Source organism: Lissotriton vulgaris, chromosome 7 (genome assembly GCF_964263255.1).
Source record: "Lissotriton vulgaris chromosome 7, aLisVul1.2, whole genome shotgun sequence".
Taxonomy (NCBI): Eukaryota; Metazoa; Chordata; class Amphibia; order Caudata; family Salamandridae; genus Lissotriton; species Lissotriton vulgaris.
In genome coordinates, this window is record NC_141695.1 from 20334638 (window position 1) to 20359132 (window position 24495).

General features: G+C 43.5%; 1 protein-coding gene across 1 annotated transcript; it reads left to right on the forward strand.

Annotated features, from left to right (window-relative positions):
* Nucleotides 1-121: 121 nt before the first annotated feature.
* LOC147700542 (uncharacterized) lies at nucleotides 122-24082 on the forward strand. Its single transcript, XM_086928443.1, has 3 exons — nucleotides 122-264; nucleotides 16812-16994; nucleotides 23979-24082. The coding sequence occupies exons 1-3, from the start codon at nucleotides 201-203 to the stop codon at nucleotides 24062-24064; spliced, it is 333 nt and encodes a 110-aa protein (XP_086784569.1). The 5' UTR covers nucleotides 122-200; the 3' UTR covers nucleotides 24065-24082.
* The last annotated feature ends 413 nt before the right edge of the window (nucleotides 24083-24495 follow it).

The following is a 24495-nucleotide window of genomic DNA, read 5'->3' on the forward strand; positions in this document are numbered from 1 at the left end:
CCCTGGCACCGCTGTCACTCGAGCCTCCGCGCCCGGGGGTCAGAGCTGCCGCCCCTCCCTGGCACGGGCCTCTCTGCTGCTAGCCGCCTTGAGGGGCCTGTAAGTTATAAGCACAGGCGGCGCCCTCCGCGCCCATCACTGTGAGCCACCCCTGCCTCCCGTCCTCACGCACACACCGCCGTGGAGCACACGCCCTCGCCATGCTAAGGATCGTCGGTCTGTCCGTCCTGCTGGGCCTGGTGCTGGCTGACAGTGGGGGCCAAGGTGAGTGACCTTCGGACACAGGCTTATGAAAGCGCCTGTAAACCCTTGGGGCATCGAGGCGCTTCACAGAGGCTCTTGAGCGCAGGGGCGGTGGTACCGCAGGGTCAGTGGTACCGCAGGGGCACCACTGCGGCACGTGCCCCTGGGCACCAGTTATTGCTTCCCCGGGCACCTTGGCACTACTAAAAGAGGAACAGAGCCTGGCCCGACCCCTACGACAAGGGCCAGTGCGACCTCCAGAGGGTTACCTCATCTGCATGGGATGTGGCCCCAGGAAAATCAGGGGCCCGTTTGTGAAGGGGGCTAGGCAGTATCACTGAGGCGGGCACGGGGTCTCCGAGTCTGTGGTGTGACGCACTGGCTGCTGGCACACTGAGGCGGGGCAGAGTCAATGCACCTTGGAAGTATGGGGGTCCACGGACCCAGCCAGGCGTCGCTCTGAAGGCGGGGGTGCAATCCTAACTGCGCGCATCTCAGGGGGTCATGCCCCCACTGTAAGCTGAGGCCAGGCCCCGGGTGCAAGGGCGCACGGCGCAGGGGCTCCCCTCTGCCTTTCACCGGTGTGCTCCTGGGCAGTTGCGTCTTTACGCACCGCTCTGAGCAGCGCCATGGCTGCAGTGGGGCGCACTGTCCAGGTCCGTGCCAGGCGCACCACGGAAGAGGGCAGAGCGGAGTGGGACAGTGGCCCCATGTGTAATGTGGCCCCAGGAGTCCTACTGCAGGCCCCATGGACGCCTTTGTGAACCGATTCACCCCTGCTCTGTGAAAGAGAGATCCATTATCATCACTGGCAGCGCCAGTGCGCGCTGCAGAGCTGCCACGTCAGAGCTGAGCAGCGCCTCGGTAGCTTTAAGGACGCATCCCTGGCGGAAGCCCGCCTGACCAGTTGGACATGGTTTCTTTAGGATCCAGTTGCAGCAAATGGGTCTGAACAGAGGAAATCTGAGGAGCTTGCGTGCTTTCTCCCTTACGTATTTGTCCTTTTTGCTTGTCTCGACCTTACATGTAACTATGTTTGCCAACCTTGAACAATTGTGTAACCTTTGTAAGGATGTAACCTGCAACTGTGGTCTGACACATGTAAAGCCCTCTGATACCTCCGGGTCTAGCCAGCGCTATATAAAACCTTTAAAATAAAAATAACATAAATAAGGCGTTCAAGCATTGTCTGGCGCGTTCTGGTCTCGGCACTTTTATAAAATGAAAGATATGTGGTCTGATGGTACTTTTACGCAATGATAGATTTGTGGTGTCGGGGTATTATTATACAAAGATAAAGTTGTGGTCTCAGGGTACCTTTATGCAAAGCTAGGTTTGAGGCCTCTGATTACTTTTATGCAATGATAGATTTGTGGCCTCAGGGTAATTTTACACAATCATAGTTTAGTGGTTCAGGGTACCTTTATATAATGAGAGATGTGTGGCCTCGGGGCACACTCACACAATGAGAGGTTTGTGGTCTCGGGGCACACTTACACAATGAGAGGTTTGTGGCCTCGGAGCACACTTACACAATGATAGGTGTGTGGCCTCGGGGCACACTTCCACAATGAGAGGTTTGTGGCCTCGGGGCACACTCACACAATGAGAGGTTTGTGGCCTCGGGGCACACTTACACAATGAGAGGTTTGTGGCCTGGGGGCACACTTACACAATGAGAGGTTTGTGGCCTGGGGGCACACTTACACAATGAGAGGTTTGTGGCCTCGGGGCACACTTACACAATGAGAGGTTTGTGGCCTGGGGGCACACTTACACAATGAGAGGTTTGTGGCCTCGGAGCACACTTACACAATGATAGGTGTGTGGCCTCGGGGCACACTTCCACAATGAGAGGTTTGTGGCCTCGGGGCACACTCACACAATGAGAGGTTTGTGGCCTCGGGGCACACTTACACAATGAGAGGTTTGTGGCCTGGGGGCACACTTACACAATGAGAGGTTTGTGGCCTCGGGGCACACTTACACAATGATAGGTGTGTGGCCTCGGGGCACACTTCCACAATGAGAGGTTTGTGGCCTCGGGGCACACTCACACAATGAGAGGTTTGTGGCCTCGCGGCACACTTACACAATGATAGGTGTGTGGCCTCGGGGCACACTTCCACAATGAGAGGTTTGTGGCCTCGGGCACACTCACACAATGAGAGGTTTGTGGCCTCGGGGCACACTTACACAATGATAGGTGTGTGGCCTCGGGGCACACTTACACAATGAGAGGTTTGTGGCCTCGGGGCACACTCACACAATGAGAGGTTTGTGGTCTCAGGGTTCTTCTATAAAATTATGGATTTGAGGTCTGAGGGTACTTTTTGACAATTTCAGATTTGTGGTATGAGTACCTTTTAGAAAGATGGGCTTGTGATCTCGGGGGAACTTTTACACAATGATAGATTTGTGGTCTCAGGGTACTTTCATACAATGATACATGTGTGGTCTCGGCTACTTTTATACATGTATAGGCTTAAGGTCTCAGGGTACTTTTATACAATGGTGGGTTTGTGGTCTCAGGTACTTTTATACAGTGATAATGTTCTGGTCTCAGGGCATCTTTATACAATATTAGATCTGTGCTCTCAGGGTACCTTTGTACAATGATAGATTTATGGTCTCAGGGCACGTTTATATAATGACAGAGTTCTGATCTCAGGGCATTTATATACAATGATGGAGTTCTGGTCTCAGGGTATCTTAATAAAAGGACAGATCAGTGGTCTTAAGGGTACAGTTGTACAATGACAGTTTTGTAGTCTCAGGGTACTTTCATATAATGATAGATGTGAGGTCTCAGGGCACTTTTACGCCATGATAGAGTTCTGGTCTCAGGGTATCTTAATAAAAGGACAGATCAGTGGTCTTAAGGGTACAGTTGTACAATGACAGTTTTATAGTCTCAGGGTACTTTCATATAATGATAGATGTGTGGTCTCAGGGCACTTTTACGCCATGATAGAGTTCTGGTCTCAGGGTACTTTTATAGAATGATAGATCTGTGGTCTCAGGGGACCTTTATACCATTAGAGAGCTATGGTCTCAGGGTATTTTAACACAATGATAAAAGTTGTGGTATCATGGTACTCTTACACTATGGCAGATTTGTAGTCTCAGTGTACTTCCATACAAGGATTGAGTTGTGGTCTCAGGGTATCTTTATACAATGACAGACCAGTGGTCTAAAGGTACCTTTGTACAATGATAGATTTCTGGTCTCAGGGTACTTTTATAGAATGATAGGTGTGTGGTCTCTGGGGACCTTTATACAATGATAGAATGCTGATCTCAGGGCACTCTTCACACTGCGTACTCGGGGTACTTTTATAGAATGATAGATCAGTGGTCTCAGAGTACTTTTACACAATTATAGATGTGTGGTCTTGGGGTATCTTTATAGGGTGATAGAATTGTGGTCTTGGGGTACTTTTACACAATGATAGATTGGTGGTCTCAGGGTACTTTCTTACAATTGAATATATTTTAATATTTTTATTCAGCATTTTGATAAAGACAATTATGACACACATTTCAGCCTCAATATAAGTGTCAGAAAAGACAAGATGAAGGGGGATTCAACACACAACACTTCCCAAAATTGCACTAGATGATTAAACAGGTCCAATCAGGATCCCCTTTGGACCTGTGCCCTCATTTTATTTACTCTGGTTAGGCAACCACAGTGTGTCCTTACCTAACACAGATATCCCATCAATAATTGCCCTAACATCCAGGGGGTGCTGTTATCCACGCCAGTAGCAAACTTAGGATGCTCTCTTTCGGTGTTACATATAAGAATAAAATGTAATACGCATAACCTGGAAGGCTTCGTGAATGAAGCGAAAAAGTTGTAGGAAAGAAGCACTGCAAACCAGACAGACAATCGAAGATGCTGAGAGCAATTCGCGAGCAGCCTTGGGTTAAAACATACAAGGAAAACTAAGACCCATACAACAATGGAAGCTCCAAACTCACAAAGCCTTACAAAGGGTCCTCACTCAAAGGACGGCTATGTCAAGGCTATAAAACAAAAAAAAATCTAAAGCACCTCAAAAGAAATATCAACAAATTATTGCGGCAATTGCACCGAGAAGGACCGGACAACGCTGTTCAAAAGGAACTGCAAAAAGTAAAAATCAGTAAAAAGAAATTAATTTGGCATGCAAAAAGGGAAGCAGAGGAAGAGCTATGGGCTAAGCTTCTTCGTGACGCAAAAGGAAACAATACTAGCGGAAGATTCTGGAAAATGGTTAACACCCTCCAGAAGCCAAGAAGTCCCAGCATTGATTCTCATCTTACTGAGGAAGCTCGGTCCAAATACCTCCTGCTCCATTTTAACACAGCTCCAAAGACTGCCATAACGAGGCGACTAGAATGCAACAGCAAAATCCAAGCCCGCGGCCCGTATTTGGACACTACTTCGTTGGCCTTCACTAAAAAAAACAAATCATACGTAGGAAAGCAAAAGGGAAGCCAGAGGGGGCTCCAGGCCCCAACGAGATCCCTACCATCTTGTACAAACGAAACCCGGAATACTGGGCAGAGGCACTACTCCCACTTTTTAAACAGATCATAGACACCAAGACCATGCCAGCATCATGGAAAGGCTCTATATTAGCTCCAATTCATAAGAAAGGCAACACAAATGACCCAAAAAATTACAGACTCGTTGCCTTAATTGACAATGAGGCCAAATATTATGCTGGTCTTCTACTAGAGGAGCTCACAGAATGGACAAACGAAAACGCTGCGATACCCATCACCCAGACAGGCTTTCGCAAACAAATGGGAACAGCATAAAATATTCTGGCTTCATCACTTCTTATTGATGCAGTTAAACTATCCAATCTGCCCCTTTACGTATGTTTCATTGTCTTCACTTCAGCGTTCGACAACATCAATAGAAATCTACTATGGGACAAGCTGGCAAATAGGAAAATTCCATCAATCCTACTAACATCACTGATGTTACTACACACGGATACGTGGGTACAAGTAAAGTTGGGAACAGGAGACCGCCTGTCAAGGAAAATACGGACGACTAAGGGCCTCAAACAAGGGTGCATGTTAGCTCTGATATTATTCAACATCTTTATGTCTGACCTTTCACAGAAGCACGACGAAAGCAACTCTCATGCCCTGAGCCTAGGTGGTCTTACCCTCTCTAATCTGATCTAGGGTGATAACATTGTGTTGATCAGCCGAACGCCGATAGGGCTACAACATCTAATCAGCACAACATACAATTACTCAACAGCAAATAGCCTAAGCATCAATCGCTCAAAAAACAAAAATAATGAGGATAAAGGCTAAGATGTCATCATCAAGGTTCCGCTGGCAAATGGGAGGAATCACACTGGAAAAAATGGAGTAATACAAGTATTTGGGCGTAATCGTGGACAGTAAAGGTTCATTTCAACAACACAAGGAAGCAATAAAACGGAGAGGAATCAGCATAGCGATCGCACTAAAGAGCCTCAAAACGAAAGCAGTCGACCGTAGCTTCACTCCACTGCTGCAAGTGATTCAGGCAAAATTAACACCGGCCATTACTTACGGGAGCGAATGCCTTTGACGGAGGGACGCACAGCTATTGGATAACACAATAGCCAAGGCTATGAGAATGATTTTCAACCTGCCTAATTACACCTTGCAGGCCCAAATAAGGCTCGAATTCGGCGTGAGGAACCAAAAAGTAGAACGAATGGGCGCCTATGCCAAAAGATGGCATAAAATCCAGGGAGGAAAAGACTCAAGTCTGAATTACCACCTATGGAAAGAGATAGAAAGTAAAAAGAATTGCGCAGCCGCAAAATATCTAAAGCACCCAATAGACTCCTTGGAATTACAAGAAGCCTGGAAGAGCATTGGGTCCCATAACACCTTCAAACAGCTAGTAAACAAATCAGTAAGAATAATCTCGCTAATAGAGGACAAAGCAAGCCTAGCCAACAGGGCTCACGGCTGGACGGTCATCCAAAACTACACCAGCAGCTACTGCCAAAGCTACTTAGGAGTCGGGATCACTTGGTTTATACGCCTACGGCTGGGCATACTCCCGTCACAAAACCATCTTCCCCATGGAAAAGGCCCCAAATGACAATGAACTGCCGAATATGTGGGAATTCAAAAGAGGACATCCTCCATTTAATATGCACCTGCAAAGGTCTGGACAAAGAGCACAGATATCATCTAAAACCGTCTCTAAAGAAGCTAGGAATAAGAACATGCCGGCATGGGGTCAAGGCATGCTTTGATGGCAAAAACATTCAACTAGCAAGCCATTTAGTCAAATTTCTGGAGAAAGCGGAAATAAAACAAGAATGACAGAAGGGAGGGACTGCACGACGCAAACTCAAAATGGAAAATAAAATCTAATAACTCGCTCAGCACAGACAAGCAATAACCACTGGAATGAAAGTTTGCACACAACAAAGCAGCAGAAGCAGTCTGCAACGAGCCACAAGACTCCATCGAAAACCAATCTTTCAAGCGTCAATCCAACCCGACAGTGCTGCTTAAACCTGCCCCAAGACCATGCAGGCACAAGACTTTTAACATAGTCACTTTAGCCCATACAAAGGACTTTTTCTATCTTTAATCTACGCACAGCACAAAAGAAACTTAATCTCTTCAGAAAGCACTTTTTAGCCACATGAAACTTGTTTCAATGTTCTTCAAAATAATCTTTTAATAATTGTATTTTTAAAAATGGCGGCAACAGATCATTTAGTATTTAATGTATTATATGCTACTGATTGCAATGGTTTTAATTAACTGAGCAATAAAGATTACGAATTACGACAACTTATGCAACTAACAACCATCAATAATGTGATGAAGCAGTGCATCCGGACTTGTGAAAAGAAGCAGTGGTATTGGCCCTGATTAAAAACATCTTGCATGGATGTTTCCATTCTCTCTAACTATCGGCCAATTTCTAGGCTTCCTTATAAGTCCAACATTTTGGAGGAATTGGTCAATGAGCAACTGACCACATATATGTAAATGAATGGTCTTCTAGACCCTTCTCTAACAGGCTTCAGAGCTAAGAGCAGTACTGGGCAGTGGCGGCTGGCATAGGGCGTGCAGCGGGGTGGGGCAGGTTGGGGAGTCGTAAACTCGGATATACGACGGAACGGAGCAAAGTAATTATTACGTTCCTCCATTCCGTTGTATGTCCGAGTTTACTACCACCCCACCCTGCCCCTCCCCCACCCCGCCCCTCCCCCACCCCACCGCCCCACAGCACGCCTTATGCAAGCCTCCACTGGTACTGGGCCACTCTCTCAGCTGTGCTTGACAATATTCGACTCAGTCACTGTGCAATAGTGTTGCATCTTATCTCTCTCAAAAAATTGATTCCATATATCAGAATATCATTTCTGCCAATATTCTCTCCACTCCTATCACAATTGGCTCCACTGGCCAACACAACATCTCCTCACAATTACACTCCTTTCCCCCTCTTAATCCTACAGAAGTCATATCCCTTCTCACCACAACTAAATCTGCCACCCCCTGGACATCATCCCTGCCAATATGTCAGACAAATTTGCTGACCAGCTTGCCATTCCTATTTGCTCTATCCTTAATAGCTCTTTGAGTTTAGGCAGTCTTCCCCCAGAATGGAAAAACGCACAAGTAATACCCATACAAAAAAACCTCAAGATTCCGACTACTGAACTGTCTAATTACCGACCTATATCCTTACTACCCCTGCAGACCAAGCTCATTGAAAAACATATCAACAAACACTTGTCCGAGTTCATTGAAACCTTTCACCACCTGGACGTCTCACAGTCTGGTTTCTGGGCCAAACACAGTACCGAATCAGCTCTCATCGAGGTTACTGACAATATCAGAATGGCTCTGGACAAGGGTCAGGCAGCACTCTTGGTGCTGCTTGACCTGTCAGTGGCATTCGATGCCATTTCACACCCGATCCTACTAGATAAACTTCAAGATATATGTGTACAAGAGCGGCCCTGAAGTGGGTGACTGACTTTCTAAATGACAGAACTCAGACTGTCACCCTAGGAACTTTTCCCATAGAAGCCCAGGTTCTTGTGTTAACCTGGGCCTCTATTGGAATTCTCAAGGGCATATTATCAAGCCCATTATCGCCGCTTTAGCAGCAGTTTCCTGCCGATAAAAGCGGCGATAATGTATCGCCCTTTCTTGATAATATGGCCCTCAGTTCTGGGGTCTCAGAGTATTAAAATTCAATGATTGATTTGTGGTCTTGGGGTACTTTCATGCAATGATACATTTCGGCCTCAGGGTAATTTTACACAAGGGTAGATTTGGGACTTAGTGTACTTTCACACAATAATAGATTGATGGTCTCAGGGCACCTTTATGCAGTGATGGGCTTGTGGTCTCAGTGTAGTTTGTGATAATAATAGATCTGTAGTCTCAGGGTACATTTATACATTTATACAATGATAGATTTGATTATACCTCCTGATTCACAAAGCACTGGTGTTAAAAGTTAAAAGGCAGCTCTGCATGCGTCACACTTGCTGCTGTACAAGATTTCCGCCACTTATGATTCACAAACAGATCTAGGGGTGTTCATGTAAATCTACAGCAGTCTAGATTTCAGGAATTACGTTTTGTAAAGTGTCTCATGCAGACCCTACCAAGTGGAAACTGCTCCGTACGTAAATGATCCATAAATGTACATTATGAGTCAATTTACAGAACCATTTAGGAGGTAATAAATTATCACTCCTGCAGCATTTTTTGACATAATTAGTAATGCCTTTGTGAACCGACCCCGAAGCATTAAAATGGGGAGGTTTAAGGAATATACATATACAGTTAGTGCAAATAGAAGGAACTGCACCCTCTTTGCATCTTTACTAATAAGGAGTTGGACATTTTGGGGCCAAATCAAAAGGGCATTTATGAGTACATGAAATCGTAATGCAGTACTTCTGTGTTATTTTTACCTCACGTATTCAGGAATTTTTTTGTGAATGGACATACACCCCCCACACACACACATAGCAACATACAGAGGGAGCACACATAGGCACATGTTGTACACACATGCGCGTGAACGCACGCACGCACACACACACCCCTGCATCTTCCCCCACTTGGAATCCTACACTGAATAAATCATAAATTCAGAACATAATCTGTATAAGAGCCACGAGACAAGTGATTGGTGAATGCTATGCTATGTAAACATGCGTGTATCAAGAGGGAGAGAGAGGACCAGATAGCTAGTCCAGATCCCCGGTTTATATGTAGATTAATCAAAAAGAGACTAGCTATGGGATGGGGTGGTATGATGTTTACATTGTAAAGATCATGGTGACTCAGGTAAGTTTTGTTGGTCAGGGGTGGCACCCATTGGGTGTCTTAAGAAAGCCCTCACCCACCAACCTAGTTGGTGGCATGCTTCATCATCGGGCCCACCCAGTGACACCTAGCGTGTCCCGGGTGTGCTACGACGCCTGAATACAGCGGAGCAGGTATGTCACTGTGTGTGCGGTGAGGGATGTTAAGAAGGTGAGTTTAAAACGGCTTGGCGGGGGTCCCTGTACCCGGTGGGTAAAAGACTTTATTAACAGGGCCTCCGTCAGCGGTTAAAAATAAGGCTGTGGGACGCAAGAGGCGAGTTACGACCTCTCACGTCCTTTAGAATGTCAACATGTTTCAGCCAGTGCCTTATTGATATGCTGGCTTTCTTCAGGACAATAAAAATGGGTGTGGGTGTGATTAAAACTAGTGGGTGTGTAGTGTGGACTATGTGTCTACACGCCCTAAAGTGTATCTAACTGTGAGAGGGGGGATTCCCTTCTCAAGATCACCTGTACATGTAACATAAAAGACATGAACAAAACATACAAGGAAAAAGAGTCACTATGAGGTATGAACTTCATATCATGGCAGCCGGCTTAATAGCGATGGGGTGCAGGCTATAAGCGGCTCAAGTGTAATGGTATTGGTGGTACCATTATGGTGACATATCGCACTAGAACTGCGTTAGTGGGGTGAAAATAAAAACGAAATTTCTGTAATGGTGGTATAAAAGGTGAACACATGGAACACAATGAGGCGTAAGGACTGTATCTTACGCTAGTTTTAAGTGGTGTCCTCTTCAAGGTACTTTGAAGTGGCAAAGGTTAGACCCTCTCCTCTCTCTATGCTATGTAAACACTCATTAATATGGCAAACATAACATACCTTTGTCTGGCTGAGTGAAGGGTGAGATATGGAGACTGCATTGAGGTCTTTGTGGGCTAATGAGGGAAGCAGCATAAACTCTTCGTGGCACAGCAGAGATAGCTCAGCCTCTTCATCAATTGTGGACCTGACAGGATATTCCATGGCAAAAGAGGGCAATGGCTTTGTGCAGGGCTGAGCTGAGCTGGTGAACTGGTGCAGAAACACTTAGGCAAAAACAAAAAACCCAGAGAAGCCGCGCAGTGGTGGGTCTACCTCAAGGAAACTGCTGAACCCCATAGTTGAAATTCTTGGTACTTATCACCTTCACTTAAGGTCTGATTATGACTTCGGCAGGCTCACAATGGGCCGCCACACCAGCGCCCGCTGCGAGGCCCCAAAGCTGTCCGCATACCGCCTGCCTGCAGTGCTTTGGTGGTCCCCCGATGGTGTCTCTACGGGGCACCTAAGCACATTCCTGCACGGTATGGCTGTGTAGTCCATGCCGTGCAGGAACTGTGGGTGCATGCTTATATAGGGGCACAACATTTGCACCCTGCATGCATCCACCGGTCCAGAGGCAACAGGACTCACGGCCATGAAAAGGGGTGAGGTGAGAAAATGTGTAATAGCATATTGCGGCCTCACACCTCTGCAACAACGCCGAGCAATCACGGATCCCAAGCAGTTGCAGCGGTTCTTTGGTGGTCTAACTGCCAAATTCATAATAGGGCGGACGGATCGCTGGTGCAGCGGTCCTGCGCACAGCCACTGGGGGTTTGGTGGGCCATCAAACATATAATTCGGCCCTTAGACACCATATGACATTTACTATTTTAACTGTATGCATTTTGTAATGAAAGAGCACTTTTAGCCTGATGATAACTGGTGGCACCTGCGGTCTCATATGTGAGAAAAACAAGGACCCCCTGGGTACCAATCTGGATTCCTAGGGCAGGGTAAACACCTATGTGAGTAAAAACGCCTAGGACATCAGCATAAATAAGTGACCAAATTAATTTAAGCCAACAGGTGTGAAGAATAAACAAAAACTAAAATAGTATACAATATATGAATTTAATAGGTATTAATTAAAAATCATATAGACAGGCAAACTATATGACGGGGATAAAAATACAATTCATTAAAAATCAACAAGAATGTCATAATACACTGTAATACCTCAAAATCATACATATAGTGCAACAACAATACATTTATATACTTAAAATGACAAAAACAGTACAATAATAAAGCAACTCGACGCGCGTTTCGGCAGAAAACCGCCTTCTTCAGGAGTCTCTGCTGGTAATCTGGAGAAGCAATTATAAAGAAAAAAGGTATATGTCACACACGACTACATATTTTTTACATATTCTACACAATTATTTGACAGATTCTAAAAACTGCTAGCTTCACTGCATTCTTCCAACAAATGAGTGAGTATACATTCTGCATCGCGACTACGTCTAAACTCACACCTTTTAGACTTAAACATTATACAATTTTGGTCACCTTATGTCATTTGATTGACAGATATTCACAGAAATACATTGTGTAGTACTTATCCGTATTAAACTGTTGTTATTGACATATATATATTTTTACCTTATAGAAGACTTCGTTAATACATATAGCCAGAGCCACTTGGTTAAATGCTAATGCCTGATAAATGATAAAACCTTTGTATGGGTATGTTGGATAAAATGGGGGAATACTTTGAACACATAATGGTAAAAAAGACCCATAGCGAGATGTGAGGTGAATATTTACCCTAATAGCATATATTGCTTCCTATGGTCTATCTGCTCTAATGGCACCATATGACATTTACTATTTTAACTGTATGCATTTTGTAATGAAAGAGCACTTTTAGCCTGATGATAACTGGTGGCACCTGCGGTCTCAACAGACGCCGTAGAGAACGAGCTGCAGCTCACGCACTTGTTTGCAGACCTTGTGAGAGCCACATCCACCCTTCTCTATTAATGTTCACACAGGTATAACGCAGTAAATAATCAATATCATGAGTCAGACCTACTTAGTTGATATTTTATTATTTGGTATATGCTCATTTATATTAACCAGTTCGGTTGGCCAAAAAAGGGACTCATATGTGTCAGTTACTAAATGGAAGCCCGAGGTAAATGCTGCTGTAAGGAAGAGTTAATAAGGTATAGCTCTGATCGTGTAACAAGAGGATTAGCGTACAGTTGTAAGGATACACTTTTCCAGTCAAGAGTACAGACTTGTATCTTAACATACTAGGGCTATACTTATAAGTGTTACAGCAAACACATGATGGAGGGAATGCTGACAATGCAAACATTATCCCCCAGGCAAAAGATCTGGTTTAAATCCATCATTCTTTTGCCCACTGTGCCACCCGAGTTTGGACCCAGCCATATGCAAATCAGTCTTGACCCTGTGCCCCAGTTGAACAGTCCGGACTTTACTGCCAGGCCAGGTCCTCCCTGGACTAGAAACAAGCATCCTGGGACCGGTTTCAGGATATGTCACCCTTCTTCAGCCAGGATAGCTTGATACTTATAAGTATGGCTTTACACACAGATACACGTGCGCAGGAACTGCAACTGTCCAAATAATAATAAGATTCTGATTCTGAACAATTTTTTTTAATGTATGGATTGGATGGTTTTCCTAAGTATGATTTTATATGGCTGTATTGATGTGTGAGCATGTGTTTTTTTTTGGTTTTGCTTTGATAGGGGGCCTAAAGTATTCTAAAATTGTTAAACTTGTTAGTATGAATGAGCATATACTGGATAATAACATATAAACTAAATCGATCTGTCTCATGATATTGATTATTTACTGAGTTATATCTGTTTGAAAATTAATGGAGGAACACCTAGTTTTTGTTGCTTGTTGGTCATGAATTTTCTGAACCAGCCAGCCTGTGTGCTAATAGGGCGATTCACAAAATTCTCATTTGGAGTGGGTCGCTCTACCACCTAACTCATAAATCGGAACTTACTCCAATAGGTTGACGTCTCAGGGATGGAGGCCTACTGGGGTCAGCAGATCACCATTACTGTGTAAAAAATCATAAACTTTATACTTTTTAGTGCAGACTTTCTTCCTTGAAGTAAGCAAAAAAACGTCACTTTTATTAAAAAGCTTGGACTTGATATACAAAACACTGGCCGCAAAATACTGATCGAAAATTGCAACCAGTATTATACGACTAGTGTGCAATTTTTCAAACACACCTATGTAGTAATAGTTCAATTTGTTTAATCCCCATTTGGAGTGGGCCATAATCTGACCTAACCCATGAATATTAATGAGGTAGGTTCAAATTGTAGCTTACTCCGATTGGATGCCATCCCAGAGATGGTGGCCTGTTGAGGTCAGCAGACCACCAGGACTGTGATTGCAAATGAATGAACTCAACTTTATTTAAACGTAACTGAAGGAAACCGAGCGGCCTTTACAAAGAAAGGTTTACTTTTGCTACGAAGTTTGTTGGACAGTTTTCAGTGTGTTCTCTGGACCATTGCCCACTCCTCAACAAACCTTGGGCCATATTATCAAGAAAGGGCGATACATTATCGCCGCTTTTATCGGCAAGAAACTGCTGCTAAAGCGGGAATAAGGGGCTTGATAATATGCCCTTGTGAATTCCCATAGAAGCCCAGATTCTGGTGTGAACATGGGCTTCTATGGGAATTCACAAGTGCATATTATCAAGCCCATTATCGCCACTTTAGAGGCAGTTTCCTGCTGATAAAAGCGGCGATAATGTATCGCCCTTTCTTGAAAATATGGCCCCTTATTTTTAAACCTGCAAAGGGGGTCACATAGTGGGTTACCATACAAACTCGGAAGTCAGTAATTTTTCAATGTTTTGCGGCCGGATTTGGGTTGCAAAACTTTGATATACCATCTAAAGAATTGATATTTGGAAGGGACACCTATAACACACCTCTTCCAAGGATTGGATCCTTATGGAACCACAAACAGATTCCTAAATTAGGATTAGTACATATTAAAAAACTTTTTTAAAGTCGCACACAGTCCCAATCGCATTTTGCGACAGAAAAAAATATTTTAATTACATTTATTATCATATAAGCTTCTATTTCTTTCACTTGAAGGCAGCAGGGCGATAGAGTTTCCATTCCAAAAAGACCTGTCCATGTTCTTTGGAATTTAAGGGCTGGACATGTTCACCTGTGGGATTATATTTTTGGAAGGCAAAATATATACTTTGTCTGGCTAACTAGGAGCTGTAACAGTAGCTTGAATAAACATGCGTTCATTCTTTATTTAATTTTATATGTAGTGGGCTTGGCTTAAAGTAGTTATATTTCACCCCAAACAGGAGATTCACAGATTTTATACTGATCTTAAATTGCATGTGGTTCAGTTACTGGTTTGAGGCACATAGATTAAGAGGCTAATTGTTGGCGGAGAGGGTTCTCAGCTGCGATGGTGAGAGAGTACCCTTTCTCTTAACATGAAGGTCCCCCGCCTCATTTAGAGTCAGGCGGACCTTTAGTGTATAGACAGCGTAAATTACTCTATTGCCACCGCCTGTACACACTGACGACGGAGTAAAGGCTGTCCGATGTTAGGCCATGTACCTGCCACCATATTTAGATTGGGCGGACACATGGTCAGTTTTCACTGCCCGCCACAGTCATGAAAAACTGGTGGTAGTGGGCAGTGAAAACTTTTAAATGAACCCCATGCCATGAAGAATGGGTTGCAAGTTTGATGTACGGCTCCAACATGTTGACAGAGCTCTCCGTAAAACGTGCAATGCATTTCCAGCACTCGCCGTGACAGCGGCTCCTGAAAATGCTATTGATGTCTGCAAGGGCAGTGAAGGTAACTCCGTCCACCAGAAAGTAGATCAGCCCCAGAGTACCTAAGGAGGTAGTGCAGTTTTTCTGAAGGGAGTTGGATATGTCCTAGATTCCTTAAACCTGATTTCCAGAAAGTTACTGAAAACAGTAGATGATGGGCCTCATTTATATCTCAACCGACAGGTTACACCATCACAACGTTGACAGCTATTCCGTCCGCCGATATATAAATCCCATAGGATATAATGGGATTTATATTTCTGCAGACAGGCTATCCATCACAGTTTGTGGCGCAGTGAGGTTCCGTGACGATTGTAAGTGATGTTTTCGACTTGCACGAATATGGTCGAGTCTGGTATCTACGAACCGCAAATGACGGGTTTAGTGGGTGTACGCAGTTTCGCTGTACTAGCCTAAACCGTTCGTCTGTTTCGTGGGTTTATCTATCTGTACCCACGGGTTCCATCTTAGATACGGCATCCATTTTGTTTCTTGCCCTCAAGTAGCCAGCGAACGGACGCTGTCCGCTTCGCAACCCTGGGATTCTCAAGACTCTTGCGGAAGACACGTTTCCTTTGAAAGTGTCTTTATGATGAGGGAGATGATGCTGTAAGGCAGATGGCCCCGCTTGGGGCTCGTCTTGCTGTGTCGGTCTATTGTCTTAGCCGTGCATCTCATTAGGCACGTCCCTTTGATGCTTGCAGCTCGTGTTTCCCGATACCACCCCTTTACGCCTTTTTCGATCTCCCCACTGTTTCTGCCTTCCTCTACACCTGTTTCTGTTCCTTCTTCGATCTGTTTACTGCCGATTGGAATGTACTAATGGTGGGAAGATGGGTTTTTACAGTTGGGAACCACCGAATGTTTCTGTACTTATGTTCCGGACCTTGAATACATCAAAGCGACCCCTCTTGGGAATAATGATGGGAACCAAGTTGTAAACCTTTGTGTATCACGTTAACGTATGGGAGAAAACTGTATAAAAAGGAGCGATCCACAGTAGCAAATTGAATCAGATCCCGCGAACCTACATGCTGTGTACTTCACGTGACTTCTGTGTTCCCTGCAGTAAATAAACCTCGAATCTTTGACGCCGAAGGAAGTGTCCCGTGTCTCTGTCATTTGTACGCCGGAACAGGTAACCCACAAAGGTTTCAGGTGTTGTCCCCTGGCACCGCTGGGTCTTAAATAACCCAGTCCTTCAACAGTAACCCATCTGCCGAGATCTAAATCAGGCCCGATATCGGTAAAAGACCTTTCATGACCCACTACCCCTGTTGGCTTTGGAGATTTTTTGCTAAGTAATCATTTTATAAATCTCATACATGTATACATATATACATACAAACATACATACATACAAGACAAGTGAATTTCCTGCCTCATGTCACTGGCAGATTCCCACAAGCCCTTCACATCAACACTAAACCCAATCATTGTCAAGAGCCTGGTTCCCAACTGTGACAAGAAGGGGATCTGGGGAAAGTTGGATTCGACGATTTGATGGTATTGATGGTTCTAACTATTTCTCTCTTTCAGGTACCAGCGTTGCGGAACCACGTAAAGGGAAGTGCCCAGGTGTGAACGAAGTCACCGTCTGCCAACAAATTCCAGATGGTGACAAAGAAAAATGCAAGCCCTGTGAGGATGACCAGGAGTGTGATGGCAGCTTCAGGTGTTGCCCCTTCTCTGAGCAAAACAAATGCCTGCTTCCAATATTCAGTGAGTCATTTTCCAGCACCTCCCAGACTTGGTTAGCAATATGATTTGATAAAGAGAAGGCCATTGTAGGAAACCCACATCCATACAGCGCCGAAACGTCTGTGTATATCATAGCACATGGACAGACCTGAGCTCCAGAGTCTGCTGAGGTCCAAAAGATCTCAACAGTAGTTGCTGCAGGGGGTGACCTGGGAACACCACACAAGTTTCACAATGTAGTTTCCTCTCTGATGAAAACTGACAAATGACTTGTTTGTTCAAGTGTCGCAAGAGAGAGAACTTGTAAATATGTTAATCATGTGTTAACTTCATGATCAAGAAGGGGGTTTCACATTTGTTTGGATTTGTAAAAGATCCCTCACCCGCTGGCTGTACTAGTGGCATGCTCCATCATAGGGTTCCCACCCAGTATGCCTGGTGTATATGGCTGCGCTTCAGCACTTACGTTATAGCTGAGCGAGTTGTTATCAAGAGATCTAATGCTTTAATATTACCTGCAGGTATCTCTTCTTTATGTGAACATATTATCTGTGGAAGCCTTCGGTAAGGTTGAAAATAACAAACCTTGATGTGGTTGTAGATATTATGAGCTCCCACAACAGCACCTCCATCAATCATTGGTGCCACTGAAGTTCAAGTGGCCTTCTTCAGGGCCAGTGATTTACCAGGATCCCAATCTGTAGTTATGTCTGGTGTGGAACACAAACTTGTGTACCAGTGATTAATTTGCATTCATCATGCTATTTTTCCTATTTCTTACGGTTTCAATTCGCTCATCACAAGGGGCCCGATTCACAGAACTAACTTAAGATAAAATCCTAAACTTACTACCATTTTTATATTCACAGAAGGCACTTATAATTTTTGTATTCACAGAAGACTCTTGCTCATTTCGGTATTCACAGAAGTTAGGACTCCTAACTTTAGGACTCCTAAATGCCTTCTGTGAATTCCGAAAGTCTTAAAATTAGGATTTTTCTCAATTTAGTAGTAATAAAGTTAGGACTCCTAACTTTAGGACTCCTAAATGATTTCTGTGAATACCAAAAGTCTTACAATTAGGATTTTTCTCAGTTTAGTAGTAGTAAAGTTTAGAAAAATCTTAATTTTAAGACTTTCGGTATTCACAGAAGGCATTTAGGAGTCCTAAAATTAGGAGTCCTAACTTTACTACTACTAAATTGAGAACATTCCTAATTTTAAGACTTTGGGTATTCACAGAAGGCATTTAGGAGTTCTAAAGTTAGGAGTCCTAACTTTACTCCTACTAAACTGAGAAAAATCCTAATTTTAAGACTATCGGTATTCACAGAAGGCATTTAGGAGTCCGAAAGTTAGGACTCCTAACTTCTGTGAATACCGAAATGAGTAAGTGCCTTCGGTGAATACCAAAATGAGTAAGGGCCAGATGTAGGTCACCAATTACCGGTCGGTAACGGCCAATTTCGGGCGTTACCGACCGGTAATTGGTTTTTGAGATGTAGGGGGCCCGAATTTTACAGAACATGTAAATTTACCGAATCGGTAAATTTACAGATTCGGTAAAATACCGACTCGGTATATTTACCGAATCGGTAATTCCAGATGTAGCTGGCACTTCAAAGAGTGCCACAGGCCATTTAGGAGTCGGTATTTACCACCCAATCCTATTGGGTGGTAAAATATCGAATTCAGGTGTACATGCACATCTGTGCATGTACACCTATGCCATGTGACACACAGACATGCCCTTAGGGCATGTATGTGTGCCGCATGGCACACAAGCCAAGAATTGGGGTGCTACAGGGTGTCAAAGTGACACCCCGTTCCCCCTTGCAGGAATCGGTATTTACCGATTCGATAAATACCGAATCTGTATTTCCCATTGATTCCTATGGGCTTCAAGGCCCATAGGAATCAATGGGAAATACCGATTCGGTATTTACCGAATCGGTAAATACCGAATCTTACAGAATCGGTAATTGTTAAATTAAAATTACCTACATCTGCCTCCTTCCAATTTACCTACATCGGGCCCTAAGTGCCTTCTGTGAATACCAAAATGGTAGTAAGTTTAGGATTTTGTCTTAAGTTAGTTCTGTGAATCGGGCCCAAGATAATTTACTGTTAGACTGTAAAGATCAAAAGGAGAAACATAATTATTTTTAAATATAGTATTTCTGGGACTCTATGCTAAAGGCACTCCTGCTCGCGTTGTACACCACTCTGTAAATAAACAAAGCATTCACTTCCTGAAATAGTTCTGGGTGTGCAGAACTAACTTAAGAAAAAATCTTAAACGTACTACCATTTTGGTATTCACGGAAGGCACTTACTCATTTTGGTATTCACAGAAGGCACTTACTCATTTTGGTATTCATAGAAGGCACTTACTCATTTTGGTATTCACAGAAGGCACTTACTCATTTTGATATTCATAGAAGGCCCTTACTCATCAATGAGTAAGTGCCTTCTGTGAATACCAAAATGAGTAAGTTACTCAAAATGAGCAAGTTACTCAAAATGAACAAGTTACTCAAAATGAGTAAGTTACTCATTTTGGTATTCACAGAAGGCACTTGCTCATCAATGAGTAAGTGCCTTCTGTGAATACCAAAATGAGTGAGTGCCTTCTGTGAATACCAAAATGGTAGTAAGTTTAAGGATTTTGTCTTAAGTTAGTTCTGTGAATCTGGCCCTTCCTGATTAGGTGTGAACAAGACAAAACTTTGTGATACACAAGCAAGACATGCAAAGCGTGAAGTTCTTTGTTTTTCAAACCGTACATGTTTCTTGATAGTATATCTCCCCATAAGGGCCTTAGAGTCGTTCAGACCCTATTGTTACACTTTGTGGAAGGAGAGCATGGTTATGAGCATTATAGGATTTTTCACCCCAATTATAAGTATAGCACAGTTTCATAGTCTCCCCTCACTTACATCGTCAAGACGCCTCGCCAGCGGAGGACCAACCATCCCCTCTTAGCTCTGGATATTGCTGTGCTCTTGTGGATGGCGCCGGATAACCGTTTTCCTGAACATGTGACGTAGAGTATGACGTGATGACATCATCGCCTAAAGCTCATAAATAACGGAGGGGGCGATATGAGGTGTCCTCATTGTTATGTTTAAGAAAAGGATGTTCCTGTTCTTTTCAATAAATCCTAAAAGATTTTCTGTGTATCAAAAAGTGCATAAAAACACTGGTGTCGCTGAGGTTCTTATATACCCAGATAGTTTTTTTTGTATTTTATTCCGGAGCAGTACCCATGTAACTACGATGGAGTTGTGCGCATGTTTCTGTGTGTACCCCACAGCATGAAATACATACATTGAAAGCTTTGTTAATATTGTACTTTTGGTGAAAAGAAACCCAACGTAAGCGTTTCATTCCCATATATGCTTTTTTGGAAATGAGAGTGCCCTAGGTACCTTTCACCGTCTACTAACAATAGGACTCTCAGGTGATTTATTTCATTAGTTATTGAAAATACTATTCCAGGGTATATCATCATTCAAGCCCTCTTAATAGGTGGAGAATCGGTAGATCCACCATTGTTCCTTTTCGAAGTGCAGAGTTTTTGGAGCAGTTGTTAGATGACAGATACTGCAAGTACCACATGAGCAATGGCCTACTTCATTAGGAAGGCACAATCAATTGAGGACTGTATCTCTAGTACTCTTGGATCTTCTAGGTCTGATAACATCCTCCAAGCTTCTTGCCTGTTTGAAGGGAACATTGGTTTGTCCCATTTCACGAGGTCTTGGGCCAGATGTAGGCAAATACCATTTACAGATTCTAAAATACCGAATTTGACAGATTCTGTATTTTAGAATGGGTAAATGGTATGTAGGTATTAATTCGGTAATTTTTACCGAATCTGTAAAATTGGGTAAAAACCGATTCGGTATTTACCGAATCGGTATTCCCCATTCATTCCTATGGGCCTCCAGGCGAATTGGTATAACCCATTCATTCCTATGGGCCTTCAGGCCCATAGGAATGAATGGGGAATACCGATTCGGCTGTTTTTGGAAGACCTACAAGGGTGGCAGGGTGTCACATTGACACCCTGTTGCACCCCTGAATAGTGCATGGGTGCACATGTGGCAGACATACATGACCTAAGGGCATGTATGTCTGCCACATGGCACTGAGTAAAAAGCACAAAATTGCTTTTTAATTGTTTTCGTTATTTAGCACCAACTTGTAGTTGGTGGTAAATAACGAATCCTTGCAGGTGAAAAGCACTCACTTGAGTGCTTCCTACATTTTAGATTCGGCAATTTATTGAATCGGTATTTAAGAATTTGGTAATTTACCGAATTCTTAAATACAGATTCGGTAAATTACTGAATCTGAAAGGTAGCCACCTACATCCCAAATGTCTAATACCGGTCGGTAACGGCCGAAATTCAGTAATTTTGGCCGGTACCGACCGGTATTAGGGTTCCTACATCTGGCCCCTTGTGTTTAAAATGTGCCAATTCCTATAAATAATCTTTTTAATGTGGTTGGAAGCAATTCTGAAAGGTTTGACACAGGTTAAACGAATGTCGTCAGTGTGTTTTTGATTGTTGCCCAATGGCTCCTGCCTATTTTGTTCTAAGAGGGTTTGTGCTTGTAATTTAAAGTCAGCAATCGTACTGCAATTTCTCCTTAGCCATAAAAACTGGCCTTAGAGGAGTTTCTCTTTTAATGGTCTGGGATGAAAGCTGTCAGATTTCAACAGACTATTCTTATAAGTTGGTTTTCCATAGGTGTTTGTGAGTAGGATCTTGCCTTCTGCAAATATCGTGACATCCAAAAACCTCAAAGTTTTCTTGTTTACAGTGTGTGTGAATCTAAGATTAGGATCACAACTGTTCAGCTGTGGGAAAAATTAGAGTAGAATTAATATCCCCGGCCCATATTACACAGGCATCACCTACATATCTTCTCTATGTTAATTGATTGACTTTGAAGGGGTGAGATGGATTTAGAATTCATTTTCTTTCAAAATCATGGACATACAGTCCCACTACTCTTGGGGTGAAGGTACTCCCCATGGAAGTTCCCTGTATTTGCAAGTAAAAAGTGCCTTCCAATTAAAAAAAAGCCCTCTGCCAGCACCAGTCTTGCACACTCCAAGACAAATCTATGTATGTCATATATTCCCAATGCTTTCTCTCAAGGGTTTTGTGTATTATGTGGAGCGTATCATCCCATGGTAAACTAGAGTAAAGGCTTTCAGTGCCCAGACAAGTAACAAATTACTTCAGAATTAAATTATATCTCTTTTAGTTGCTTGAAAAGATGGTTGGTGTCCTTGAGATATATGGGAGTCTTTTGAACTAAGGGTTTTAGAAAAAAATCAAAAAACCAGGGCAAAGGTTCCAATAAGGAACTAAAGCCCGACGCAATGGGACATCTCAGAAGTGGGGATCTGTTCTTGCGTATTTTTAGAATTGTGCAGAAATTATTGGATTGGTGGTTTTGAGGAATTCTGCTTCTTTTTTCGATATCCGTTTCTCCATTTCTGCCTCGTCTATAAGCATGTTGATTTCCAAACTCAGCTGTGGTGTAGGGTCTATTTCTAGAATCCTATCGTTTTTCTCATCGTGCAAGAGGCATCTGCACTCCTTCCTGTATTGTGTTAGTGTTCGTAGTATTAGTCCTCTCCCTTTGTTGGCGAGTTTTAGGATAATGTCTGTATTTGACTTCAGTTCTTCTTATTTTTTCATATTGTAAAACACCCAAAGGTGGATTTTATCAAGGGCCTCAACTTCAGTTTGTTCAAACACTTGAACATCAATACAGATTGCTGTTATGGGAGGGCAAAACTAGGTTTCTTCTTGAGACCTGTATACCCTTTGTCTCCTGTTTCTAGTGTATTTTCCAAAAATGCATTTAGTTTTAACTTCCTAAAAAACTCGACCAGTTCACAGTCGAGATGCATCTTTGAAGACCTCTAGGCCAGACCACGCAATCCAAACTATAGTCACAGGGTCAGTGGAGAGTAACCAGGACAGCGAGAGGCTGTTCTAGGCACTAAATATTTGGATGTGATCCAACAACCTTGGCAGCTAAGAGATCTGTAAAGAATATACATGTGATTCCGCAAGATCCCCTCTAAAATGTACAGGAACATATTGCGGTACCCGACCGAGCCACCCTTGAGCAATGTGACAGTTTTGATGCCATTGTGTCTGATCAGCTGGAACAGACAGAGGCCTGGTGTCAACAGAGGCAGGGTGGTGAGGGAGAAGTACACAGGCAATGTAGGCGTATGAGGGGGACGTAAGGGGACAATGATGGAGAAAAATAAAAACACAGAGGCCGATTCACAGAACTAATCTGAGACAAAATCCTAAACTTACTACTTTTGGTATTCACAGAACCCGCTGAGTGAGTCCACTGCGCCAAGGGAACCACTCACACTTGAGGTATGGTATGGCACCCCTTGCCTAAGCACTCCCTCTCCCCTTGTTGGGGAAGGATCCAGTTTGTAGGCCTTGGAGTCTCCGAGACCCCTCTGAGAGAGTCCACTGCGTAAAGGGAGCCTCTCGCAACAGAGATAGGGAAGGGATATCAGTTCCCCTGGGATCACAGCATACTGGACTTTGGACGTTGCCTTGACTCATCTACCGGTTTGTGTCCCAGTCACCCTTCCCCTCCTCTCCCCGTGCTGTGTCTCTCACCCTCCCCTCCTCTTTCCCGCCCTCATTACCTGTCTACTTCCCCTACTCCAACCCCCCTCCCCTGAATCTCTCACCTTGCCTGCTTTTCCCGTTACGTATTTGTGCTTATTGTTTATCTCGACCTTACAAGTAACTATGTTGCCATACTCTAAGAACTGTGTAAACTTTGTAACGATGTAACCTGTAACTATGATCTGATGCTCATGTAAAGCGCTCTGATACCTCCGGGTCTAGCCAGTGCTATATAAAACTTTTTAAAATTAAAAAAATAATTAAAAAAATTCCCCACCATCTCATTTTATGATCTGTTTTTTTATATTCTAAGAGAACCCTTGTGACGAGGACAACGACTGCCCTGAAGTGCTGAAATGCTGTGCGGGGACCTGCACGGACACATGCGAGACGTACTAACGCGACCTCTCACCAGGGTACGTATGACAGCGGCACTTTTGAGATGCTACAGAAAAGTAACACCCATGTTGATCTGAGAATTTCTATCTCCTTTCTCTGTGTGTTGGGGGTGGTTGGTGACTGGGTTGGACTGTGTTAAACAGCGCTGTTCTGGTTCACACTGCATAAGATACATATCCCCGCCCAATAGGAAGACTTAGAGAAATACCTTTCTATGCCAGCAAGATCTCACATCATTCTCAATTGTTGATGTTTCCATGTTTTCCATTGATTTTTCTCCTGGTAACGCTTTTTTCATGAATTGTTGTGCGACAATTGTCATGCAAGCAAAATGTATTTCATGGACTACAACTTATTTTCACAAAAAATACACTTTAGGTAGGGAAACATTTTGTAGTTTTGCTCACGGTTATTCTATAAAGAGTGGTTTA

Excerpts from the sequence above, each read along its gene's own strand:
- LOC147700542 (XM_086928443.1), top strand. The coding sequence starts at position 201 with ATGCTAAGGATCGTCGGTCTGTCCGTCCTGCTGGGCCTGGTGCTGGCT. Across the intron at positions 265-16,811 it reads GGCTGACAGTGGGGGCCAAG|GTACCAGCGTTGCGGAACCA; the intron begins GTGAGTGACCTT and ends TCTCTCTTTCAG. Across the intron at positions 16,995-23,978 it reads ATGCCTGCTTCCAATATTCA|AGAACCCTTGTGACGAGGAC; the intron begins GTGAGTCATTTT and ends TTATATTCTAAG.